We start from the raw sequence: 27284 nt of genomic DNA, 5'->3' as shown, positions 1-27284 counted from the left end.
CATTGTTGGTGGAGTTGTGAATTCATTGAACCATTCTGAAGAGCAATTTAGAAATATGCCCAACAGGCAACCTAACTGTGTATACCCTTTGATTCAGCAATCCCACTACTAGGTCTGTAGCCCAAAGAGATCATTTAAAAGGGAAAAGGGCCTACATGTACAAAAGTATTTATAGCAGCTCTTTTTGTGTAACAAAATACTGGAAATTGAGGAGATACCAATCAATTGGAGAATGGCTGAACAAATTACCATACATGATTGTGATGGAAGACTATTGTATGATAAAAAATGATGATCTCGTAGATTTCAGAAAACCTGGAAAGACTTGCATTAACTGACAGTGAAATGAGCAGAACCAGGAAAACATTACATACATTAATGGTAACATTATATGAATATGAAAATATGAATGACTTCACTTTTCTCAGCAACATAATGGTCCACGTCAATTACAAAGTACTCATTACGGAAAATGCTATTCACATCCAGATAAAGAACAGTGGACTCTGAAAGTAGATTGAAACAAACTTTTTTTCACTTTTTTTGGTTTTGTTTTTTTTTGGTCTAACATATAGATGTTTTCTAGGACTGCACACCTACAACCTATATTATTAACCTATATATATCATATTATTAAATGCTTATCATTTTAGGAAGAGGGGAGGGGAGGAAAGGAGAGAAAAATTTGGAACTCAAAATCTTATAAAAATGAATGCTAAAAATTATCTACATATAATTGGGGGAAATATTATTTTAAAAAAGAAAACCATAAGTTAACATTAAAAACAAAACATCTGTAATACCTTTTGTCAAAAGGCTTAAAAAAATGAAATTGAGTTTGTGCTAAGTAACTACCTAAAATCTTAAGCCTACTCAAAAATCCTGTAAAACATTATGGACACTTTATTGGAAAGAGAATATTCACTTTATTTTGCAAGATACAAATCCTTCAAAGATACAGAGAAATTCAATTTCAGTAATGCAAGATTTTTGATAACTCGTAACACTAGCACTTAGCTAAACTTTACCTCTGTACTGCCTTTCAAAAGAATTTGTAATAGCCTTCAGTATATATCAGTGCTGTCAAACTCAAAACAGAAACAGGGGCCTTAAGCCATATGTAGGGCTCCCTGTAGAACCCAAATTAACTTGGTTTTAAAATCTAACATTACCTATGTTCTGCTGTATTTTTATTTTTTGTTAATGTCTCCCCAATTACATTTTAGTCTGGTTCTAGGTGCAGTTTCAAGCCATGTGGTCCACAGGCTGCATGTTTATCACCTCTAGTATACACACCGACAACGTGTTATAACTGAATTTGACTCTTATTTAAAGCAGTTACATACTGAACTTCTAAGTCAGTATTTTTGTTACCATAGGCGTTTAACAAAACTGCATAAAAGCTTCCTGTAATTTAGACTCATCTCTCTAATTGATATGAATTTACAATAGAATATTGAAAGCTTGGTCTTTCTAATGCTGAATGTGGAAGATACTGTCAGTCAATGAACATTTAATAAAAGACTATTATGTACCAAGCACCATGTTATATAATACTATGCTATTATAAATTAGAGTAGTTTTAGAACCAACATTATAATGGCACTGATGTTTAGTTACACACATTATTGATCCAGGAGCACAGAAAATGCCTTGCTGGTTAAAGTACTGGCACAAACTCTTACACAGAGAGGAACCTAAATGACACAGTGATTAGAATTGGCCTTGGAATAAGGAAGCACTGCTCAGTGAATCCTGCCTCAGAACACTTACTAGTTGTATGGCTTTCTGCAGTTACTTAACTTCTAAAACCAGCCTGCCTCATTTGTAAAATAGGAATAATAGCCATTTACCTTATAGGGTTGTTTTAAGTCTCAAAAGAGATAACATAAAAGTGCTTTGCAAAATATAAATGTTAGTCATTAATATTCTAGCTATTTAATAGAATAAATGTAGTGTTCACATAACACTGTAGCCCATGAAAAGATTATATTCTTTTATTGGTTTCTTTTTGTCATACAGGTTCAGGTTCAACTTTCAATAATAAAATTCAATAAATTTGATTCCTTAATCATAAAAACTTGCTTTACACATTATTTACATGTTTCCAAAGTCTACAGCCATACAGAATATCACAAGGACTTAATTGGCTCTACACATGGTACCATCACACAGAATGGGAAGGGTTAACCCAAAGGACATACATTCAAAGATCAAGTTGTAGATATGCACAGTGTATTTGGCACTGTTCATAAAGTTAACATCTGCCTCTCAAAGACAGGAATTCTTAAGTTTTAGTCACAAGATATAGTAATTTGCTGTCAGAATCCAAAACAGTTCCCTAACTTCATAACCTGGTAATGAGAAATCTGTAAGAAATTGGATAACACAACCAGAACTCAACTAAATTCAAATGTCCAACTTCCCGCTGTGCTCCAAGTTATTGCCATGAGTGATTTAATTCGGATATTTTACCACTGCAAGGATTGTTAAAAAAAGAATAATTTTTAAATGCCTTTAATTGCCCAGAAAGATAATTAAATTACACTTTTCTTTAAATTTTGTTTCCTTTTTGGAGCATAGAATGAATAACTCATTCTGATTTTGATGGGAATAATAACTAGCAATTAAAAGTCAATGCTAAAAAAGGGAAAAAAAAATTATACTTGTTGTGCAGTCCAGCTCACATGTATGAAATTTTGGATGTCCATATCTAAACTCAGAGCTTCAAGCAATCTCTTTAGTCCTTCCCTCAAGTAATATACAAACTACTCAGGTCACAGCTTAATCCTTTATTTTAGATGCAAGACATACAGTTCTTAAGAAATGGAAGGAATAGAAGAAAATAGAGCAGGATTGTAACTTTTATCAATTTAAACTACATCATTTTAATGCTCCATTGCACGTAATATGTTTGACTATTACTGTATTCAACTTAATATGCAATGCATTGTTATATTAATTCCCTTTACCTTGGTACAATCCTTTAAGTTTCTCTTTTAAAATCAAATATAATATTTCCAGCTTTTCTCCAAGTCAAACAGGAATATTACAATCTGTAATGAAGGCAAAAAAGTTTCAGCAGAACCTGGAACACAGCATCGGAATACTAATCTACAGTTCATCAGCAAAGGATAAGTAAGAGGTATGCTGTAAATTCAATCAAGACAAAACTTTCAGCAATAAATTAATATTTTAAAAGTCCAGAGTGTTTCAACATATAAATAACACGAAGTGCAAAGTAATATCACTTGACCAAATTTCAGTTTTTAATAGATTTTATTTCAAGTGTGTTTTCAAATCATATGTGGGGATTTCATTACCCATTGCTGAAATACATTTATTCTTCATAGCTTCAGAACTTGATGGACAATTACAGACCATGCTCTGGGAATCCAATCTTCAGCTACTACTTTACAGGCTTCTGAAATCTAAATTTTAAATAATAACCCTAATCCAAATGCACAATTCCAATGCAAGTATTGTACATTTGTAAACAGGCTCTCCCCAAAACTAACACAGAAATCCAAACGGTGACTTATGCCTAATTTAAGAGCAGGAGTGAGGGAAGAGGCAATGATTAAATGCAAAAAAAAAAAAAAAAAAAAAAGGATATTCATAGATTTAAAAATAAAAAGGAAACCAGTGCTATTTTTTCTCTCAATAAACAAAAAACCTAAGCCCAATCTTTTTGTAGACTTTGGTAATATTTAACTCCCTGCAGAGGTTTCAATCCTTAAAAAAAAAAAAATTGAATTGATGCCATATAAAAACTGTTTATAGCTCCATTCATAGGAACTTAAATATGCTACTCCAAGGAGGGAAGAATTCTGAAGATGTTGGATCACTTCTGGAGGAGATACCAGCTGCCTCTGTTAATTTTCCCCACTTGTTTGCTATTCATAAATAGACAGTTAGACATTTTAAGTCTAATTTCAACACTGGTTGCTACTTAAAAAACTACCCCTAAAACAAGACCAAAGCTGTTTTTTCTATTCTTAGGGAGCTTACTATCCCTTCATTTCTCTTAACTATTGCTGAACAACCACTTCCTTTTGGAAAACATTTTAGGAATAATTTTTCAATTTTTTGTTTCCAAAGTAGCAAAATATTTTTGTCCCTGACTTTCACAGACCATACCATAAACAAGCACACCAGGTCAAGGGCTCTAAAATGACCCTGCTGGTTCATAATGCAGTAAGGGACAGGAATGGACGGACATCTGATGACAGGTGAAATTCCCTCTTTACTCCAAAGGTGCATGCTTATAACATGTGAGCAACACGCCAAACTGATAGGTTGGAGAGTTCTCAAACTTAGAATGCTTCCACTTAATAGATTCAATACATTATTCTTAAAACTTAAAATTTTGGTCACTAGGGAAAAAACCCACCAAACCCTGCCTCTCCCCTCCCTTCTTCCAAGTCCCCAAACAATAACCAAACAGCTTCAATCATTATTCCTCTGCCCTCCCCACTAAAATAGGGAAGAGACTGAGGTTGAAGCCTTTGAGAAGCCTATATTTCACACTTGGATAGTGTTATTTTCTCAAAGCTGCAGGTCTATATAGTTCCTTCTCCAATACTTCCCATTTATAAATTTACTTTCATACAATCGCATGCACACACACACATACACGCACACACTCGCTCTCAAGTAAGACACTTTTTTGAGTTTGTCGATAAATTATGAGGAGGATTGTGAACTGGGTGTATACAGAATTGATCACAGGTGCTTGTAAACATCAGAATCCCTTGGGTCCTTTCCTCCAAAAGCTTGAATTCAAGCAGTGCAGTCAATGATCACTTTCCCAAACGCTGCTCACAGGCTGCATACCGACGAAGGGCAGAGAAAAAGTCCTCATAACTGATGTTTAGATGTGAAGGCAAAGAGCTGGTAAGAAAATACAGAAAACAATCATTAACGAATGGGGGCAGTGTTTAAAAGGCAAAAGACAAAACAATATTAATATAAGATTATATTTATAGAAGGTGGCAAGAATGATATATTGAGAAATAAGAACGTAAAAAGCAAAACATATCAATAAATAGTTTTTAAAGACAACTCTGGCATGCTAAAGTAATTGTACTGGTAGACTGTTAAATCTCTTGTTACATGTCCTTCTCCATAAAATGAGAAAAAAGCAAATTCTCTTTTTCATGGCCCAACCACTTCAACTAGAGGTTCCCTAAGAACATATGAGCAATCAATAAATAAAATGTACTTTATATTCAACCTTTCCTTCTGAAACTTCCTTTACAGTATAATGGAAATTCCTCATTAATTTCCTCCTCTAGCTTCACTATAACATGGAGGTGACTCCAGATTTTCAAAGGTTATAACAGTGGATCATAAAGTCTAGAATCCTTGCCAAAATAGTATATCTTCATCTACAAGCCCAAGGACCTCTAGTGTCCAAGAATGAGTCTGAATGAGTCTGAAGCAGTTCACTCCCAGCTTGATCACCACTAGGGAGATAAAATGTTTGTTTAAAGAAAAAACTCTCTAGCCTCTATTCTATACATTATGTCTAAAATTGAATTTACTATCTTTCCTGCAAACAGCACCACCCTCAATTTCCCATTGTTGTTAACAGTATAGTTTCCCCTGTTAATTTTTTTTATTCTTTCCCATCCTTTATCCCTTGTACAGAATCAGTCCCATCAATCCTTCGTTATTAAGGTTCCTAGGATTCGCCACCCTCTCCACCATTTCCATTGTTACAACAGAATCCTGATTCCTCTCACCTAGATTACCACAAAGCCTCATAAACTTGTCCCCACCCTAAACCCTTCTTTATACTATGTTACCTCACCCTCATTTTTTTTTCTACAGAGGTTTTGCTTTGGGGCTTACTTCTTGGGAGAAGGTTCGTGTTCCAGATGAGCCTCTGAGTAGCTGCTAAGGAGCCCCCCAGCTTTGAAAACCCAGATGCTGGTGCTTCTCTCTCTGGTAACAATATATGTACTATCTATGGTCAGACAGTTGGAAGCCCCATCTGTTTTTATGTTTGTAATTTCTGTTTTTATTTTCTCTGAAGTTCAGGGTGCTGATTTTCTCCCCTGAGCTAAGTGAATGGTATATGTACTTGATTAAAGCAGATTGTTGACCCCTAAAATGTTGCTTTCCTTTTAGAAAAGCAGAGCTAAGACCCTGTAACAGCAGGCCCTCCTGTGTATGCCAGGGTCCTTGCTGCTACGAAGGTAGATATTGCACCTGTAATTTTATTGGTATAGAGAACTCCCCATACCAATGCAGGCTGACACCTTACAGTCTTAAGAGAATTTTCTAGAGTCCTGAGAGATCTGATGATTTGAATCTAGGTCTTCAAAGCTAGGTCACTATCCTTTATGCCACACTGGCCCTTACTGTTCTCTTTTTCATATGCACATTTTCCTTGTTAAGCCTGTAGCTACTTAAGAGCAAGAACTCTTATACTTTGTTATATCCTACTCTACCTGAGTATTCCTGGCTCAGAGGAGGTATAAATATATTTACTATCTCAAACTCAAATAAGCACACCATTTTAATTACTTACATAATCTCAGTCAATCTAATATGCCAGGGAAGATATCCTAATGTGCTGTCCACAGGACCAAACTTCAATACTAAATCGGGGTCAGGGAAACCATTCAAACCTTGAAAATAAAGAAACACATGTGAAATGAACATGTTATTTACTCTAAACATACAAAAAGATCTCATAGTATAAATGCTTAATTAGAAGGTTTCCTCATACATCTTTACTTAGATCATTTACAACTTTTCCACTCAGGGAAAACAAGAACAAAGAATGAATAAAGCGAAGAAATACACTTTAAGACATGACTTCTGTCTCAGTGGAGGAAACGATTATTATCCTGAAAGTCTACCCACCTGAAACAATCTGCTTGATTAGCAGGGGCAACACTGACCACTGAAACCATATCTACAAAAATGTCTAAAAAGATAATGTAGCTGTCCATTGGGGTCAACTGGCAAAGATGCAATGTGGAGAAAGGAAACGTACAGAGTGGTGTTATCAAGTATGGCAAGAGACTGTAATGGACATACTTTTTTTGTTTATGGGGATGGACACATGATGAGCTCCCCCCACCCCCAACTTACAACAGCCTGTATCCTTTTCAAGTTTATAGTTCGCAAGCTTTTGTCTACCTTGCTTATGGATTCTGCCTATCCAAAGACTTCCTACCAGAACCTTAACCTGCAAAGTCAAGATCTGAAAGTTCTTTCCTATGAATTTTGTAGCCTTAGCCTCTTTTATCTTAGTAGTGACTCAGCCCTTAGTAGTCCTTTTCACTTTACTACAATTACATCTTTTTTAAAACTACTTTTAATCTTTTACTTATATTCGCTGTCATAATTATTTTTAAAGAAAAAACACTAAAGCTTTATAGATAATCCTAGCAGGATAAAGATGGAGGCTTTATTTCCATCATCCTTCATCCAGCTTCTTTCCTCATTCAGACTTTTGATAAACTAATTTTGGAAGAGAAAAAGGCTAGCTTCTAAGCTGCCTAGTGCACAGGACAAAATCTTAATTATTCTTAATCCTGATCCACGGCTTTTTTGTTTTGTTTTGGTTTTTTTTTTTTTTTTGGAGGGGGAGGGGGAGGAGAAATCAACTTAATGTAAATTCATTCATTCATTCAATAAAAACTGAGTACCTACTATATTCAGGACATTATACTAGGTATTGAATCTCTAGAGAAAGTATTCAATCAAGTCCCATTTGGTACACTTTCTGCCTTTCTAATGAAATGCTTAATAAGATATAAAAAATGACTGCCTCTTCACAACAATTTCACTCACCAAATTCCCAACTAATCTCACTCTATCTAGTTTTTTCTTGAGCGTACACATGATAAGTAATCTCATCCTATTCACAGTCTGTTCCAACAATATTTTGAGTGATTTCTAGATATATTTTTTACCCAAATTTTCTTTTGATTAGTAACAGTCCTTCCCCAGAAAGAGTGAACTAGTGCACAGTATTTGTAAATAAACTATAAACCACAGATCCCTGTGGTAAAACTCATTACCTGTGAAATCAACTAACCACCAAACGTAAAGTACTTGAGTCTTTTTCTAATCATGAGGGTGTTTTGGTACACAATTCTCATTAACCAGAAATCCTGTTCTGAGATATGGCAGGACAGAGAAGCAAACACAAAGATCCTCTGACCCTTTAATTTTTCTGTTTAGGATTGATATCAATTTTCTATAAAAGACTTCACTTTTAGGAAACAAATTTTCTTGCTTGGTTTCTTAATAGAAGTATTTTATATTTTGGTAACACTTCAGTTATTTTATTTAGCAAGTTGAGGTGTTCTGGCATACAGTTGGGTAAAATAGATTCTAATAGTTGATTCTTCACTTGTGAATTCTCATTTTTTCATTTTTGATACTTGTAATTTGGTCTTCTCTTTCCTCTTTTTAACCAAATATGCTAATAGATTTCCTATTTTATTATTATTATTTTTAAAAGCTCCGACTTCTATTTATTAATGGAAATTTTTTTAAAATTTTCAATTCTCCTAATCTCTTCTTTGATTTTTCAATATTCCTATTCTGGTGTTTAACTGAGTTTAAATTTCTTTTCCTAGTATTTTAGTTGCATTAGCAATTCATTTAACTGTTCTTTCTCTTTTCTGTTAATAAAAATGTTTACAGATAAGACTTTCTCCTAAGGATCTCTTTAAATGCATTCACAAAAATTGTGGCATGTTGTAACACTGTTATCTTTAAGGAAATTATCAATTGTTTCTGTGATTTGTTCTTTGACCTAACAAAGCTTTAGGACTTCATTTCCAATTGATTTTTAATATTTTCCCCAGCGACCCATTACTTTTATTACATTAAGATCAATAAAGGATGTGTATATTTCTGCATTTCCTAAGACATGATCAATTTTTGTAAAGGTGCCATGAGCAGTTGAGAAATATGTATATTCTTCCTTTCTATTTCCTTTCAATAACTACTGGAGGACAATCATATCTAATTCTTCTAAAATCCTATTCAAGTCATCAACTTCTTTCTTGGTTTTTTTTGGTTAGATTTATCTAGGACTGATAGGTGCTCCACTATTACAGTTTTGATGCATATTTTTCTTCTTGAAATTCATTTAGTTTTCCTTGATGTACTTAGAAATTATGCCATATAGATTAAATATTTAAATTCATTGTTTATTCAAACAAAATACTGTTTCCCTTTTTATGTATTTTAATTATGTCTATTTTTGTTGTTGCCTTGTCTGAAATCAAAATTACTACTCCTACTTTTCTGTATTCAGCTGAGAGATTCTGCTCTAACTTCTCATTTTAACTTTGCCTTTATGTTTCAAATGTTTCTTATAAACAACACATTTTTTGGATTTTTATAAACAACATATAGTTTCTATGTAACAACATGTTATTGGAGTTTGCTTTTTAACTCAGTCTGTTTGTCTGTTCATCCCATTCAGTTATGTTTATTATCTATTTCCCTCTGTCCTATTCTCTTATACTTTTTCTTCTCTATGCTCCTCACTCCCTGGTGATTTCAAATTGTTACCTTTTTTTTTTTTAAAAAAAAAAACCATTTAAACCATTTTTAAACTATTTTAAATCTTCACTCTTCTTTTACCATGGTTATGGATTTTTTTGCTCATGGTAAATCTTTCCTTAAATATGCCTTTTTTTCTCCTAATCCCTTTTCCCTTCTTGTTCCTATGTGTAGCCCTGCTGAGCTGATATATTCCTGCACCAAACTCTGTGTGTGTGTGTGAGGTGTAGGAGATGGGGGTAATGCTCCATCCTCTTCTGACCAGTTTAAGTGAAACTGAAGTTCAAGTAACTGTGCTATCTTGACCAGCCTTCAATGTATTTAATTTTGTAAGGCACCTCAAGGCCTTCCTGACAATGGGTGGGTGTAATTCCTATATAGGATCTGAGATATGGTCAAGCAACCAAGAAACATGACATTAAGTCATAGGTGGTAAGCATTTAGTGCTATAGATGAAACAGTAAAAGAAAAAAATTGAATTTCCTGTTGTTACCCCTAAACTAAACAAACATCTTTAGAACAAAATACAAGCTATCCCTGGGCTAAGTAAGGTGGATAGCAAAGCCTTTCAGCTCTACTGTTCACCTTTTATGTTAATCAGTTTTATTCATAATAAACAAGGTAATAGTGCCTTTCCTTTGAAATTCATGCCATTTACACAGACTACTCTTTTCAAATAATTACTGCAGTCTTTTATTGCATACAGATCCCTTTTCCTCCTTTCTTCAATGACTCAGCTCTTGAGATATTCATCTCTGCTCACGGATCTCCTCTGGGTGACAGCAATATCAATAACGACACTCCCTTGGCCTCCGTGACTACACACATATTCTGGAATTCATCAACATAAATAATTGACTCCTAAGATCACTAAGTCAGCATTTTTTCTCTCAAGACTACCCTCTACTAACCAACTTTACACCAATTCTAATCGCTATCTACCTGATAATCATATCTAATCTTTATATTATTAGGTCCTCTGACCAGGCATTATTGGATCCGGAACATCTCAGCAAGGTATAAAGTCCTTAACATAGTCATGTGTATATTAAGTACAGCGGAACCTCGGTTTATGAGTAACCTGGTTTACATATGCTTCGCTGGATGAGGATAAATTTTTCGCAAAATTTGTCTTGCAGGACGAACAAAAATTCGCAGTACGAATATCATGTTTGGACTTGAACAGCTTGTGAAGGGATGACACTCAACTAGGACAATGGTTTTTTTTTAACCCATATAAGATTGTATGTTGTCTCGAGGAGAGGGAGAAAATTTAAAACTTATGGAAGTGATTGTTGAAAACTGAAAACAAATAAATTAATTTTTAAAAAAGTCAAAAACAAGTGCTGCTAAGATAGATTCCTAGTCAGAAGCAAACGTAAAGAAAAAAAATCAGTGAGTCAAAGCATGAAAGTGATTCTAAAAAATGAAAAATAAGTGAAGGCAGTAGTATTAGTCTTATTTTTAATGAAAGCAGCATGAGAGAACACTCCCCACAATGAAATCCCTGGATGTTCTCATCGAAGGAGATTCTCCTTCCAAGCAATGACCCTTCCTCTTCCTCCCCCCTCTTGTCAGCCACGACTCTTCTCAAAGATAAAGTGTTGGTTAATCTATTTTAGTTTTGGTTTACATTGTATACTAATCTTTACCTTTGTATTTCACATTAGGGACAAAAAGACTTACTTAAAATTAAAATTATGTTTATATGAATATTTTGGGGGATGTGGTAGCGATCATCAGACTTCACATTGTTTCCTATTGGAAAATTCGCTTTGCAACTTGAACAAATCACGTGACAAACAGAATCTCAGAACAAAACTGAGGTTCTACTGCATAGCATAAATGATCTCACTGGAACAATTTGGAAGTATGCCTAAAGGGCTATAAAATTATGTATACCTTTTGGTCAAGCAGTACCACTACTAGGTCTATATCCCAAAGAGATAAAAAAGACAAAAAAGAAAAGGATATATGTGTGCAAAATATTTAAAGCATCTCTTTTAGTGATGGAAAAGAATTGGAAATTGAGAGGATGTCCACCAACTGGTGAACGGCTGAACAAACTGTTGTATATGATTGTGATGGAATGCTATTGTGCCATACAAAATGCCAAGCAGGATGCTCTCAGAAAAACCTGGATTTCCAAGAACTGATGCCAAGTGAAAAGAGCAGAACCAGGAAGACACTGTACACAGTAGAAGCAATATTGTATGATGACCAACTGTGAATAACTTAGCTATTCTCAGCAATGTAATGATCCAAGACAATTCTGAAGGACTTATGATGAAATGGGTTGTCCATCTCTTGAGAAAGAAATGAATGCAAATCGAAGATACTTTTTCTTTACTTTCTTGGGGTTTTTTTATCTGTGTTTTCTTCATACCATGACCTCCATGGAAATGCATTTTGCATGACTACACATGTATAACCTATGTCAAATTACTTGCCTTCTCAAATAGCGGAGAGAAAGAGAACATTTGGAACTCAATATTTGAAAAAAAAATTAAAATCATTTTTACATGTTGGGAAAAAAGTTAAATATTAAATTAAATAAGAAAAAAATCATCTCATTGGTGTAGGTACTCCCTCCAGTAAAGCAAATCACAACATATTCATGCCCTCTCGTCCTATGCAACTTTTATCCATACCCTTCCATAAATTTTCTACAATGAATGAACCAAATTTGCTGGCCACCCTTACTAATTCTTTTGACATGGTGTACAAATGGAAAATACGTTTGTCCATCAGTTAGTTATTGCTCTCACCACATATCTGCCTTCTTTCTGGTAACAGACATTTCTGCTGCTATCCTTTAGACTGTTTCCTTCTCTTATGCAATTTTCAGCTGTCAGTGTAGTGTAGCCTACTCATAACTACCATGTGCCTTTCCATAGTCCTTTGAGTGATCCTAACTTTGAGTTTTTTGGAGACAAGGGCATGCCATGACTCACTGTCACACATCATCACTGGAAGAATATCAGTGTTAAAAACAGGAGCCAGAACTTCACGGAAAAGTTTAAAGTTGTTAAAAGCTGCACAAAATTCCCAAAGACAATTCAACTCATTTTCTTATTCCTATTTAATACCAGGTTCAGTTCCCCATAAGCAGTTTCTAATATATGTGTGTACACACGCACACACACACTAGTGGATCAGCTTTATAGTCTGTTCATTTGACTACATATAGTAGTCTGTCAGACATCCTTTATCTATTTGGTTTTTCTTGCGTGAATAACTAGACCAAACTATTTTCAATGAATATAGATCTCAAACAGAAGGAGCTGCAATACTCTGGGGCTTAATGCAATCAATATGTCACTCACAAATGTGTGTGCTCATCCTTCATTGCAGAAGACCATGCCATCAGAGAAATGATGACATGACTTGCACTTGACTTTGTTTTGAGAGAGGGAGGGCTGTGCATGTCACGAGCCTCACTTCTCCTCCAGAGCTGTCTGAATCCAGTGACTAGATATTCATCAGGATGACTGGAGATGACCCAGGATGAGGCAAATGGGGTTAAGTGACTTGCCCAAGGTCACACAGCTAGTGAGTGTCAAGTGTCTGAGGTGAAATCTGAACTCAAGTCCTCCTGACTCCTGCACTTGGTGCTCTATCCACTGTACCACTTAGCTGCCCCTAAGTCAACAAATAAACACAGACACAAAGAAATAAAAGCTGTATCAAAAAGTTTGATTTGGATATGATGGAAGGAAGCCCAAAAAGCTAAGTCAAAGGTGAACATGGACTTTAGAACTAGAACATATGCATTCAAACTCTCACTCCTCTGTTTATAACCTGAGGTTCAATTTACTCATCTATCAAATGGCTGGTTGAACTAGATTATTTCTAATATCTAACACCCATCACTAAAATCCTAACCTAAACTTATTAAATGCAAGTGTTTTTCCTAAATAACTTTAACGGCAATATTTGTTTTTTTAAGTGCAGGACAAAAAAAAAAATCACTGAAACATATATATAATTCCCATTTTTAAGAGGAGTCAAAACTGAAGAAACTTAAGCATTTTTTCTCTTTAATCACAACCTCTCCCCCAAACAATCAAAGGAACTATTCACATTTGTCATCAGCCTAGTTGAAAAACACTGCCTACATGTAATCCATTTCATTTTTAGCACTAATACTTAATTTTTACTGTCTGATATGTATTTAATTTTACTAACAACTGCTTTTTCATTGTGGGGTTTACTTTTAGTTAGTATTTTTCAGATTGTACATTTGTTCATCACAATTTTTTACAAGTAGAATTACTTAACTTACTAAGTAAATTGTCTAAAACATTCACATCCATGTCTGTGGATCTCTTTTGCTGCTGAGCTACTAACTGGCAAAAGTCTCGAGCAGCTCTCACAATATCTTCTTTTCCATCTTCTGGAGACAGCACCTTCACTGATGATTGGCAATTTAAAACTAGAAGAAAAAAGCAAAATATAAAATACTATCTTTTAAAGTTATTTGAAAAGCAGGCAAATTGTTACAAAAATGCAAACTTCAGGTCCAAATTTTTCAAAAATAGAAACTTTATTTTATACTAGGCTACACTTAAGTTACCTTACTCAGAAAACAAACACACGTGCACCTGTGTACACACATATACAACTGCATGTGTGTTTTAGATTTACATTATTACCTTCTTTTCAAAGTCCTTATGTTTGACATTAAGTTTGGGTTATATGGAAATTAATGTAGAAAAAAGCAAGAACCCTAATTGTAGAGAAAAACATTTTTCACAATAAAATATCAATTGTTATAAACTGCAAACCTGTGAGCAATTTGGTATTTAAGACAATAGGGGGCAAAAAATAAATGAAAACAAAAAGAAAAAGACTACTAATCTGATAGAATTAGGGAGTAACAGAGTGAGAAAAAAATATGATTGATTACATTTTTAGACAAGATACACAGGAGCATGTTTTATGTAATTTTTACCCACATAACTACCTTGATCTTCTTTGTCATTACTATTCACAAACTCTGGTGAGTATTTGGGACAATCTAAGCCCAGGAGTTCTTGTTGCTGTTTTAAAATTTCATCCATCAGTCTAGAATTGTTCCTTTTGAAAATACCTAAAAAAAAAAACCCAAACACAAATGACAACTGGGTTCCTTTTTTCTTTTCCATAAACAATGTGTGTTTGTTGTGAAAATAGCAGAGTGGTAGAAGAATTCAGGATAAAACACCAAAGACCAGCCTTTAACTAGAATCACCAAAATAAGAATGAATATCAAACCTCATGATTACTACTGGATTCTGGTTTCATGCTGAAACCCCCCAAAAATAACCCATAGACTCTTAAAATGGAATATGAATATAATGGGCATGAGTTCAAGAGGAAGAAGAGGAAAATTAGCCATTTGTCTTCTTTAGCATGTATGCCATAATAACAGTAATTATAATATTTAGGCTTACAAAATTCTTCACATGTGCCATTTGAGTCACATCTCTCAACTTTGAGAATTCATTATTTTACATAATTAACTCAAAAAAGGGTTGTAATAAGGATTTCCAAGGTCTCTTCATGATTTAACACCCCATTTTCCATGACTCAACAAATTATATACATGTAAAATAATGTTTATATTTTATGAGTATATAACATGTAAAATAGTAATATAACATTATACAAAGTATAACAAGGTAAAATAGTAATCAAAAGAAATTTTCAACGCTAACAAGTCTAAAGGTATTCCACTAAAATTTATACAGCCATTACTTTTTAATTTGCTACCCCTGAAGCTAAGACTAACTCAGGCCTAAAAACTAAAAAAAAAAAAAAAAGAAAAAAAAGGCAATGATATGATAATGATGATGGTGATAGGTGGCATTTATATAGTATTTAAGGTTTCCAAATATTATCTCATTGTATCCTAAGAACCCCGGGAGGAAGGTGCTATTATCTCCATTGTACAGTTGAGGAAACTGGAGCAGATAGAAGATAAGTGACTTGGTCCAGGGTCACAAAATTATTAAGTGTCTGAGGCTGTGAACATGTCCTGGTCATGTGCCATGTAGGTGACCAATGTGAAGCAACTATAAATATGAATAAGACAAAAAAAGATTTACTCATCAAACTTTTGTTTATTTTTCAGTCTCGTAAGTGAATAATTCCCTATGATCCACTGTCTTCTTTGGTCTTTACCAAAGACTATTTACTAAATGCCTACAATGGAGTACAGAAATTTCCTAGGAGCTAGGGATGGATAAAGGATGACAGACAATAAAAAAAAGAAAGACCATCATGGCTATCAAGGTAGCATAATATATCAGGGAGTCCCAAAATTCTTAGTGTGGTTTTAAGCTCTAATGGAATAAAACTACTCAGAGACCTTAGGAATATTTTGTATTTTATCTCCACTTTTTAAGTCACTTTGCAAGTTTATTTAATGCATACTATGAATTCTGGAAAAGAAAAAAAAAAAAGGTGTACTTCAGTTTTTGTCTCCTAACACCCACATTCTGTAGTTTTCCTGATTTCTGACCATGAGCCAAATGGAGATATATGCCTGGTCTTCAGTTTTTTTTTCATCATATTAATACACAAGTGCCATCTAGTGGCTACAACTAGTAACTTGGGTTGGGGCGGAACTATGGACCCACTTTTTAACAGCTTTCCAAGAATGCAGAGATTTCCTGATTTTGAAACAGGAGAGAATAATATTAAAAGGGGAAAAGAAATTACAGACGATTTCCAAGGTACCTTCCAAATAAACTGCCTCATAAAATTATCTTAAATGGGGCCTCTGTCTGACTAATTAAATGAAAGGGTAGTAAGGAGCAGGAAGATGAATTCTAGGAAATGACGAAATGGCAAGATTTACAATGAAATGACTTACCATGTTTGAGGTGTGACACTAAAAAAAACTGATTATGATCTACTGTTCATGTATTAACATATACACTTGCACAATCTCTTCTAGGCATTAAAATTTAAATACTGTATTATATTTAGCTTGATAAATTGGGATTACACTGAGAAAACAGTGAGTAAATTTTAAAGAGGCAGTTCTATACAAACACCTTATTTTTGAAGATTTATTCTCTTTCCCACTATTTCTTCTTTAGTTTGTCTTGTGTTCAATCTTCATAAATAATTTGCCAGTTAAAAGTAAATTACGATTGTAAATTATGATTAAATCTCATTCTTATAGGCTAGGTTTGGAGCAACACCAATTTAAAAATAACTGATTGAAAAGGAAAGGACAAAAAAAACAATCTGTAAATTATACTGAAAACTGTAAACATAATTTAAAGAAAAACCATGCCAATATCATCCCTTTAACTCCACAATATCCTAAAAAATGTAAGTGCAGTTTTAAGTTACCAAGGCTTTTTTTTTTAAAAGACACATGCAAAGTTTATTAAAAATAGATTGCAAATTAAATACAGAAATAGGAAACTACAGCATATTTGATATTTTTCCACAATAATGCACAATTACGAAAAGCCATTTTATATCTATTCACATTTCATCTGAATGCCTAAACACGGGCAAATCCTCTTTTACTTAAAAGTATAGTTTCTACATACATGCATACACACATGTTATAACATGCATTTATATGCTGTGTTTTTCTTTTAGCTGTCTTCATTTCTTTTAGATATTGGAATTATTCACAGTATTTAATTTTACGTAAAAAATAGTGCTGAAATTTTTAGTCGTTGCTAGGTTATTGTGTTCAAGATGTCTGGGACAACATACAACAGATCACAGACAAGACAAGCATATAAATCCTTCATAAACATTTTGAACCTGTTTACTTTCTTACTTTATTTTGAACAGGTGAAATGATGAAAAGCACACTTTCAATGAAAACTAAAAGCTTTAGTAGTTTAAAACATCACTAGGACTTTTGCTATAGCCTTGTGCTTCACTAGGATTTTAAAAGTAAATTAAAATTATACAAGAGATTTGCAAATAGAACTTGTGTGCCAAAAGGGCTTGTACAGGTCTGTGTAGATGTGAGTACTCTCTGAGCTGACAGTGATAGTCAAAAGTGCCTTGGGTCAAAAATTCCATCAAATTAGAGTGATAATGATCTTCTCCAAACTTAATTAGACTGGTAATGGAACAGACAGAGCAAGTATTCAGGGCTCTAACCCAAAGTTTCCGGTTTAGAGGAAACTGCTAGATTGACTTCTGGCCAAGATGGTTGCTCAAACTGGAAACAAATCTCTCAACTTTCCCACCCATTTCCACCACATATATGCTCCAGCAAAACCTTTTAGTTCTCATACTGAATAATGATCACGAAATACAGTGAGAAACTACAGTGGCTTCTTCCAAACCAAAAGACCAAAGGAAATGAGAAAGGGGGCCAGTCACAGCTAGTCACAGTGTCAAGGTTAGCTGGACCAAAGGCTCTATAACTTAAGACAACAACAGCAGCAGAGCTCCCCTGAGAAAGCTCCAACATAGGGACCTAGAAAACAGAAGGCTATGGTTCAGCACTCTGACCAGGACTTTCATGGCCCTAACATTCCTAACACTGTCCCAAACTTCCATAAAGCGCTCCTTAAGAGGTAGGGCTCTAAAGCCCAAAGATCTAGAAGGACTTAACCTGGAGCAGGTGAACGTCTGCTCACAAACTAGGGGATCCAGGACAATACTGAAAAATGGCAACATAACCTAGAAGTGGCACAGAGTCCCAGGACTAAAGCGTTTTAAATTTAAAACTAATGAGGAAGTCAAAGAAAACAAATAAAAAATTATTGCAAATCTAGAAATCCTTAAAAATAACAAGCAAGTTAAACTCCATTAACAACTGCAGAGAATCAGAGGAAAAAAAACAGATTTTCTACAAGGAATACACAAATACCTAAATGAAGCAAGAGATTAAAAATTATATAAAAATTATGAAAAAAATAAAGGATAAATGACATAGAAGGTGGTAATGACAGTAAGGTGGTAAATCTTACTCAAATAATAGACTAACTGAAAACTAAAACAGACCTAATTGAATGACACCAAGAATGTAAGAACAAAGTCAGAAGATTAAGAAAAAAGAAATATAAGATATCTGATATAAACAAGTTACCCAGAAAATAGGTCAATAAGAGTTAATTTAATATTCATTAGATTCCCTAAAACCTATCATGATGGTCAGCTAGGTGGCACAGTGGATAGAGCTAAGGGCCTGGAGTCTGGAGGACCTGATTTCAAATGTGGCCTCAGACACTTACTAGCTGGTTGACTCTGAGCAAGTCACTTAACCTATTTGCCTCAGTGTCCCCAACTATAAAATGGGAGTAATAATAGCACCTATCTCCCAGGGTTATTGTGAGGATTAAATGAGCTAATAACTGTAAAGCATTTAGCCTAGTGCCTGCTACAGACTAAGTGCTATATAAATGTTAGCTATTATTATCATTCATTACTATTATTATTTCAATATCATTATTTATTTATTTATATATTATTATTTCAATAAATCATACATGAAAATTGCCTAGATCTATTAAAACCAGAGAGCAAAGTAGAAAAAAAGAAAATCCAATCACCAGCTAAAAGGAAATTTAAATTTAAAAGATAAAACCCCATGAATGTCATAGCCAAAATCTACAGCTCTCACATTTAATGCAAGCATCCAGAAAGAATCTGATCAAAATGACACAAAAGGTGACAACATTTACTACAGAGATCTTGGAAGACAATATTTCAAAGAGCAAAAAAGCAACTTAACCTGAAAAGATAATAAGGGAGAAAACAGACCTTTCATGGAACTGAAAATTTTGAAATGCCAACAAACGAGTACAAAGCCTAAAAAGGTAACGTATTTGACCAATATATACTGCTAGCATTCTACCAGGGGAAGAAAGAAGTGTCCCTTCAAAACCTAAATGTCTTTAAAGAATACAGACGGAGCTAAATAAAAAAATTTGTTAAAAGAGTTTCTGGAGATGGATAGTTTCTGTTCTGAAGGTTTAAAAGAGAAAGAAGGAAAAATGAAATATACCAGTGTAGAAAGGAGGTGGCATTTGCTATTTCACAAAATTGGGAAGCTTAAGAAGAGCACACAAAGATGGAAAGAAGGGGTGGAGGTGAGCATGAGATATATGCCATCCATCTGAAACAATGGTGGATTAGACATAGGCAAATAGTCCAATGTAGAAAAATATCAAACTCGACAAGGAAACAAACAAGGGGGAGGGAAAGGTTAGGATAATACTAGGAAGTAAATAGTCACAAGAAAGGAAACTTCCAGATCCTGAAGAAGGACTACAAGTAGAGGGCCAGGGAAGGGGGGGGGGGGGGGGGAGGAGGGTGTATAAATAAAGAACAGGAGAGGGAAAGAAATAGAATCTGAGGATACACCTTAGATCACCTCTTAAACAATTGAGGAATAGCTGAACAAACTGCACTATATGAATATAATTGACCGTTACTGTGCCCTAAGAAATGAAAAGAGATCATTTCTGAGAATCTTGGATGCTATAGATTCATATGAGAAGTGAGAAGAACCAGAAGAACAATTTTTACAATCACATGGTAAAGCAAAACAACTTTGAAAGACTTGAGTCTGATCAATGATCTCCAAAGGACCTATGATGAAGCATGCTATCTTCCTCATGACAGAGAGGTAACAGACTCAAGGTGAAGAAAGAAATGTACATTTTTGGATGTGGCCACTGTTTGGATTTGTTTTGTTTGAATATGTTTATCTATTACAAGGTTGGGTTTTTTAAAAAAAATTTCTCTTGATTTTTAATTGGGGGTGGGGCTGTTGGGAATAGTTATAAAAGAGGCCATTACAACATTTTTTTAAATGTAAAGAAAATAGAAGGTGTATATAGTCAGGACAATTTTGAAAGTAATGAGTAGAATTTATTATGCACTTTTTAAAAAAAATAAGTCCCACAAAATAGAGATTCAGTTTCAAACAGGATCCTCTTTTTATGTTATGCTATGACTATGCTTTAAGTTCAGAATGAAAAAAATTTTAAGAAAAAAGAAAAGAAACTGCCAGATTTTGTTCCACTGACATAACTCTCAGGAACTAATTTCTTTATTAGAGAAACTTTATTAACAGGCTCTGATATTAGGACTAGAGCCAAAAAAACTGAGTGCCATATATTTGTTAATGCGTAATAAGTGTTTATATATATTTTTTTAAAAAGAGTAGTGAAGTAGCAACAGAAAGAACACTGGTCTAATCAAAAGGCAATCTCTTCAGTAAACTACTTTAATCTCTCTGGACTCATCTATGGGTTTCCCCATCATTAATTAGATGCCAAGTTTCAACAATGGCTTGTGCTATATTACCTTCGGTAGGCATTTCTAGTCTGAATGACTCAGGAAATGAGGAAGGAAAAACCTCAACTCCTTCCTCACCCAAAACTTTTTTTTAATTAAGTTTTAAAAAAGAAGTTTTTTTAAAATTCAGAAAGATAATAATAATGTAGGGATGAGGAATTAAGTTTGAGGGTTTTTTTATTACTTTAAGTTATATTTACACTGTGAGCTACTATCACAACCAACAGTAGTGATAATATAATCACTGTGACAGAATGATTTATCTTTTGAAAGGCTTCTCTTGACAAAGTTTTTCAAAATTAAATTAGTATATACTAATTTTATGAAATTTAGACTAATTTTCCCCAAACTGAATATCTGTCTAAGCAAATAATCAATCAACTAAATAAATTCTGGACAAATTTAAGGAAGAATATATCAGATCATATTCACTAAATTTCATTTATTAGAAATACAATGAAATTAATAGTTATACTAGATTTGCAATTTACAAATCTAAATTTATCACAAGAATCCTGTAAAGTTAGTATTAGAAGTATTACTGCCTTTATTTTATGGAGATTGAGAGAAGAGAAATGACTTGGCCAAAGTACTAACTGGTAAGTGGCAAGGCCAGGTAGGACATACGTGTACTCTGATTTCAAGTTTAGTGCTTTCTACTATAACACTATAAAAAAATTACATTAAAAAGGCAGGCATTTTGATATTTCAGCCCTGATTATATGGCAGGACAAGTACTGCTGGTATTCACACTGAGAAAATGCTTTGTTTCTGCTAGTTTGATTCACTGCTTAAAGTCACTAAACATAAAGTATACCTACCTCATATTACTCTATTACAATGACTATTCCATTGTATATAACCTGTAACTGCTTAGTTTTCCCTGTATCAATATGTATTTATATATTCCTTTGCAACTATCCTAGTATGTTTAACTGTGTAAGTGTATTTGATCTTTTACATCTTTTTAAAAATCTTCCGTGTTTAATACTTTACTACTCTCAAGAGCCCTCATTTCACTGGAGAGGCAACTTGCTCCACCAAGGCAGATTACAAACCATCATTTAAACCTAGTCATGAAAAACTTTCGGATCATATCAAAAAATAATCACCCGGTGGCCAACCTGGTGACTGACCTCTATAAACAGAGACATGCAGTCCACCGCTGCGCCTGTAGTCGAAGCCTTCCAACCTGGAGAACCTACCAGAGCTAGGCTGTGGGCCTAGCATTGAGAAACAAAGCATAGCCATCAACCACAAAGCATTACAAAAGGATGTCTGAATAGGCTGTTGTTCAGTATAATGGGTAAAATGAGATTTAGGAAATTATATGTAATTTCAATATTCATACATTCCTAATGATCATTTTACACAAAGGACTCAGAACTAGGCAAAGATGGTAAATTGTCATCCCAAATTATAAGGTAACCAAGATAAAGGAATTTAAGTGTTGTACTGATTATCCACCACATAAGGAGGCCTTTCTGGAAATTCATCTCATTATTTCCTACCAGTTGCCTCTCTAGACATCATTATCTCCAGAAACTCATCATTCTGCATGAAGAAATCAACTTCTCAGACTATCTCCCTTCTACCTTTCACTTTTCAGCTTCCCTCCATGTGCAGTTCCTCCCTGCCACCCCTGCTTCCCTTAGATTGTCAATTACTTGAGGGCAGGGTTTTCTCATGCCTTTCTTTCTATCACCAAGTATGGCATAGTGCCTGGCATATAATAGGTGCTTAGGAAATGTTTACTGAGTCTGACACATATATTCAATAGGAAAAACAAAATTCAGAGAGTTAATCTCAAATTTGATCAGTATTCTTGTAATGCTGCTTTTAAAATGTAATCAAGTGTTAAGTTATATAATTAGGCTAAATATATATTTAGTCTCTTAAAATATATAATTACATATTTTATATTGTGCTCTCTTCCCTTCTTCACAAACATATCTCTCAAGCATCTAATATTTTGTTTGTAGGTACTATGAATGGAAAGAGAAAGAAGAGGACTAACAGGGAGAAGTGAAATCAATGGACATAAACTAATCAACAAAAAAAATAAAGAAAATGTCTAAAATTATCATCATTTATTGATCAGTTCTAAATTCAAAACAGTGCTACAGAAAATCTAAAAAACCAGTCTATTTCTAATCAACAATAGATAATTAAAAGAAAAAAAACTGTGTCTTTTAGGATATCAAGGAAGGACTCTTTAAATATTACCCTTATAACTCCCAAATGTTTTACAGATGTTGATCCTCAAAAAAGCCCTGTAAGATGGACAAGTATTTGCTACAATTTTTACAGATGAGGAAACTAAAGTTTAGAGAGACGTGCCCAGAGTCACAGAGTTAGAAAGCGGTGGAGGTAGGACTAGAATCAGAATCAAACTAATGACAAAATTATATGTTCTCTTCCCAACTCCCTCACCCACAACGTATCACAAGGGACTAGTCTCTAGGAAAGCAGACAATCACTATAAAAAGTAAATAACTGAGTAAGAACATAATTAGCATTTGTGGTCACCATTATGTATAAGTTAATTAAAAATCACAAAAATAAGACTACCTTACTAATGGAAATTAATATTCAATTACCTCATCAATAAAAATACCCTTCAAAATAGGTTTTAAAACATATATGAAGGTTTCCAGAGGACAAGAGGTACTAGGGCAGTCTGGATGGGTGCCTCCCATCTCCACCATGAAGCAGCTTTCATCTGGAATCTACATTCCCATCAACCTCGTCCTCCTGTCTGCGTCCTTCTATACAACTTGCTTAGCAAAACACACAACTTCTCAATGGTTGCTTCTCTGGCGTCAGACTCGGCATTCATAGCACAGTGCTCTAATGTAGATTTGTGTTCTAAGGCTGCCCAGTGCTGTAAGCATGGAATGGATGAAGATGGTTGGATTGCAGCAGCTATCAGCTACAGTCTCTGGTTTCTGAGCCTCATTTTGCTCTGTGTGGGTAAACTCAGAAAGATAACACCTGATGTATCCAAGTACACACAAGCATAAAATTTGGGACTCCATAGACAAGACTAGCAAACTCTACCAGTGTCCTACGTGAAGGAAAGAGAATAGTCTTGAAGTAAGTTCAACTTCCAGTTTCAGCAAGCATAACGGTACTTTCACACCTAGTTTCAAAAGGTTACTACTTAGTCCTGATAGTTTTCCTCTCTCTATCGCCTAATATCAGATTTATTTCCATAAACATTTGCTGAATTGAATCAACAGGAAGAATTTGTGAACTATCAGTTGTGTTCCCAGCACTATCTTGACACTCAAGGATACAACAGAGGAATAACCTAGAGCCATTCCTCAAAGATAAGTGATCACAAGATATGAACAGTTTTTGAGAGAATTGCAAATTATAAATTACATTAATTGCCATTACATCCATTTTGGCTATCCATTTGGAATTATGCAAACGTGTGACATTGTTTCATACTTTTTGACCGAATAAATCCCTCTACTAGACACATATTCCAAGAAGTTCAAAGATGAAAACAGTTTCAGTAGAACTCTTGTGGTAACAAGAACAACAAAAAACTGGAAACAAAGTAGAGCAAAAGTCAACTGGTATATATATGTAATAATTCCTGCTACACAGAAAGGAGAAAAATCACAAGAAGGAACCTGAACTCTGAGAGACTGAGAAAGCAAAAAAGAAATGGTGCTAGACAACAATTAAGGGAACATAGTTGTCTCCTTTTGACAGAAGTGTGGGGGAGATATACAGAAGAAGACTGTCAAAGCCACTATCAGGTAGTCTTGTTTAATGAGGTTGTTACAAAGAAGGGTTCGAGAGAGGAGAGGGTGGGACAGTAGTATAGACCTAGAAATAACTGTACTGTAAAAATAAAAGGCATCAATAAAAGGTTTTTTTTAAAAATTAAAAAATAAAATTAAAAATACACTAAATTTTTTTTACGCATTTGACTAAATTACCTAGTGACTCACCATCATCATTCTATCTGTTCAAAAATTCAATTAAAATCCTCTTTGGAAAAAATATTTGGAGAAGTAAAAAGAACAGAATAACCTCCTCTATTATAGTCAATAAAGCGACTACAAAAATTACACATAATTAAAAGATCTACAACAAAACAAATTTTATATGCCAATAAATAGTTTTATTGGGACACATGCTGTAGGGAATGAGGCTGTCTCAGTATAAAATTTCAAATGGAATTAGCTTACTGAAGAAGAGAATATGGGAACATGCTTGGATAGAGAGGTATGATATTCTAGACCAAAAGTCAGAAGACAATAGATTTTAAGCCAAATTCTGCCAGTTATTGGCTGTGTTTTCAGAACTTCATTGAGACTCATTTTCTTTATTTATAAGATGCATCCTTACTACTGTCCTTACTACTTTACACAGATGCTGTAAGGATCAAATTAAATAATCTGACAAGGATATCTGCAGAAAGAATTGTTGCTTTTAGTAGGATGTTAAACAAGATAATGTCCCTTCTAACTATGATTCTATAAAATATGTGAAAGTTTGGGGTTATATTATTAGAGTACACAAGGCAGAAACTTAAAAAGTGCATGTTCTCAATGGTATTTTCAATTTATCCATATACCACAATTGGTGCAGCCCTTTTTGAGACGAGGTATCCACTTTGTTTCCAGCTCTTTTCTACTATAAGAAATGCAGCATTTCTTCCCCAAAAAGAAGATACTTTTCTTGAACATATTTATGTTTGTAAAGTCTAGGAATGTAAGTATTTTGCAATCCTGTTTGCCACAGTTTTAGATGGCTACTATAAATCTCAAAGGTTACATTTCTTTTGCACATCTCCGCTACTTTGGGATGGGGTTGTCTGCTAAATCATGTAATTCATTAGGCAGAAGTGCAACTTTCTTCTCTTCAATCCCATAATGGTATTTGCAAACGTGTTTGTATTCTTTACTTTGTCTTCACTTCCTCTTCTAATGCATTTTGCAGGGAATCTAATTTCTTGTCTAAACTGGAACCGTGAGCTGCTAGTTCTGATATTTTACTATCTACATTCTCATTGGTACTATCATCTCTAAACTCCCACATAAAATGCTAGAAGGAGAATAGTCTTGGAATGTGTGTTTTGATTGAAATAAGACGTTCATCATTAATTACTATGTTTTCTAACAAATGTGTATTCTTGTACGTAAGATCAACTTTTATTTGCAGAGATGAATTGAAAATTACATTCACTTAGCAGAATACAGATTTGAAACTATAACCAAGCCAGTTATTCTAGTTCACTAAACTATGATGTCATCAGTTTTTCTGAGTTAAAAAATACAATTTGTAAAAAAAATTAAACATTAAGTTGTTTGCATTTTATTATTGTTGTTTAATAATTGACCTTCACAGGTTTCTCAGTTACATCTGAGGGATAAGGAGGTATTTTATACATATACATTTGTTTATGAATGTGTATGTTTGTGTCTATAATCATATGTACCTGCACAAGTATATTTTTATAAATTTTCTGTACTATAAAAAAAAAAGGAGGGCGGAGCCAAGATGGCGGAGTAGAAAGACGCACATACACATAGCTCCGAACCCACAAACCACAGAACGGCTACAGGGGAGTAACTCACGGTGAATCCTGCACCCAGAGGCCACGAAATATTGGAGCGAGGGAGATTTCTGTTCCGGAGAGACCTGCAAACCTCTCGCGGTGGGTCCTTCGCGCTGCGGACTGGGCGCTGGGACTGGGAGCAGAGGGCAGCCCTGCCACGGCCATGGCACCGAGAGGAAAAGATCCGAGCGGGCTTCAGGGACGGGATCTCCAGCGGCCATGTGGGTCCCTCCACCCACAGAAGGACCTGCAAACCTCTCGCAAAAGGTCCGTTGCGCTGCAGACGAGGAGCCCAGCCCAGCCCAGACCTGCTGCGGCCACAGCACCAAGAGAAAGACCCAAGCAGGCTTCAGGGATGGGATTTCCAGCAGCCGCACAAGTCCCTCCGCCCACAGGTGACGGGGGTCGGTGAGAGAGTCTCTTTGGCAGGTCGAGAGGGGAGTGGGGTGCCCCCATAATTCAGGCCCCCCCGGGAGGTGGAGGCTGGGGGCAGCTGCAGATCCGGGCTCCCCAAGCAGACAGGAGCTCGGATCCATTGTAGAAGGTCTGTGCATAAACTCCCTGAGGGAACTGAGCCTGAGAGTCAGCCATGCCCCAACCTGACCACCTGAACTTAATTCTCACACTGAATAGCAGCCCTGCCCCCTCCAAAAGCCCTAAGGCGGGAAGCAGCATTTGAATCTCAGTCCCCAAACGCTGGCTGGGAGGATCAGGAGGCGAGGTGGGTGTGAGGAGAATATTCAGAGGCCAAGTCACTGGCTGGGAAAATGCCCAGAAAAGGGAAAAGAAATAAGACTATTGAAGGCTACTTTCTTGGAGAACAGGCATTTCCTCCCTTTCTTTCTGATGAGGAAGAACAATGCTTACCATCAGACAAAGACAC

At 34.9% G+C, this 27284-nt stretch overlaps 1 protein-coding gene across 1 annotated transcript in view; it reads right to left on the bottom strand.

Moving 5' to 3' along the window:
• Positions 1-1982: 1982 nt before the first annotated feature.
• NUS1 (NUS1 dehydrodolichyl diphosphate synthase subunit) overlaps positions 1983-27284 on the bottom strand; it is a 39263-nt gene continuing 13961 nt past the window's right edge. Inside the window, exons 2-5 of the mRNA XM_072643143.1 lie at positions 14510-14635; positions 13829-13978; positions 6539-6638; positions 1983-4893 (exon numbers count right to left, since the gene is read on the bottom strand). Of these exons, the coding sequence (XP_072499244.1) occupies positions 4803-4893; positions 6539-6638; positions 13829-13978; positions 14510-14635 (467 nt within the window). The 3' untranslated portion in view covers positions 1983-4802. The remainder of the gene's footprint in view (positions 4894-6538; positions 6639-13828; positions 13979-14509; positions 14636-27284) is intronic.

This window comes from Notamacropus eugenii, chromosome 2, assembly GCF_028372415.1.
Source record: "Notamacropus eugenii isolate mMacEug1 chromosome 2, mMacEug1.pri_v2, whole genome shotgun sequence".
Taxonomy (NCBI): Eukaryota; Metazoa; Chordata; class Mammalia; order Diprotodontia; family Macropodidae; genus Notamacropus; species Notamacropus eugenii.
This window is presented reverse-complemented; position numbering and strand designations above follow the sequence as displayed.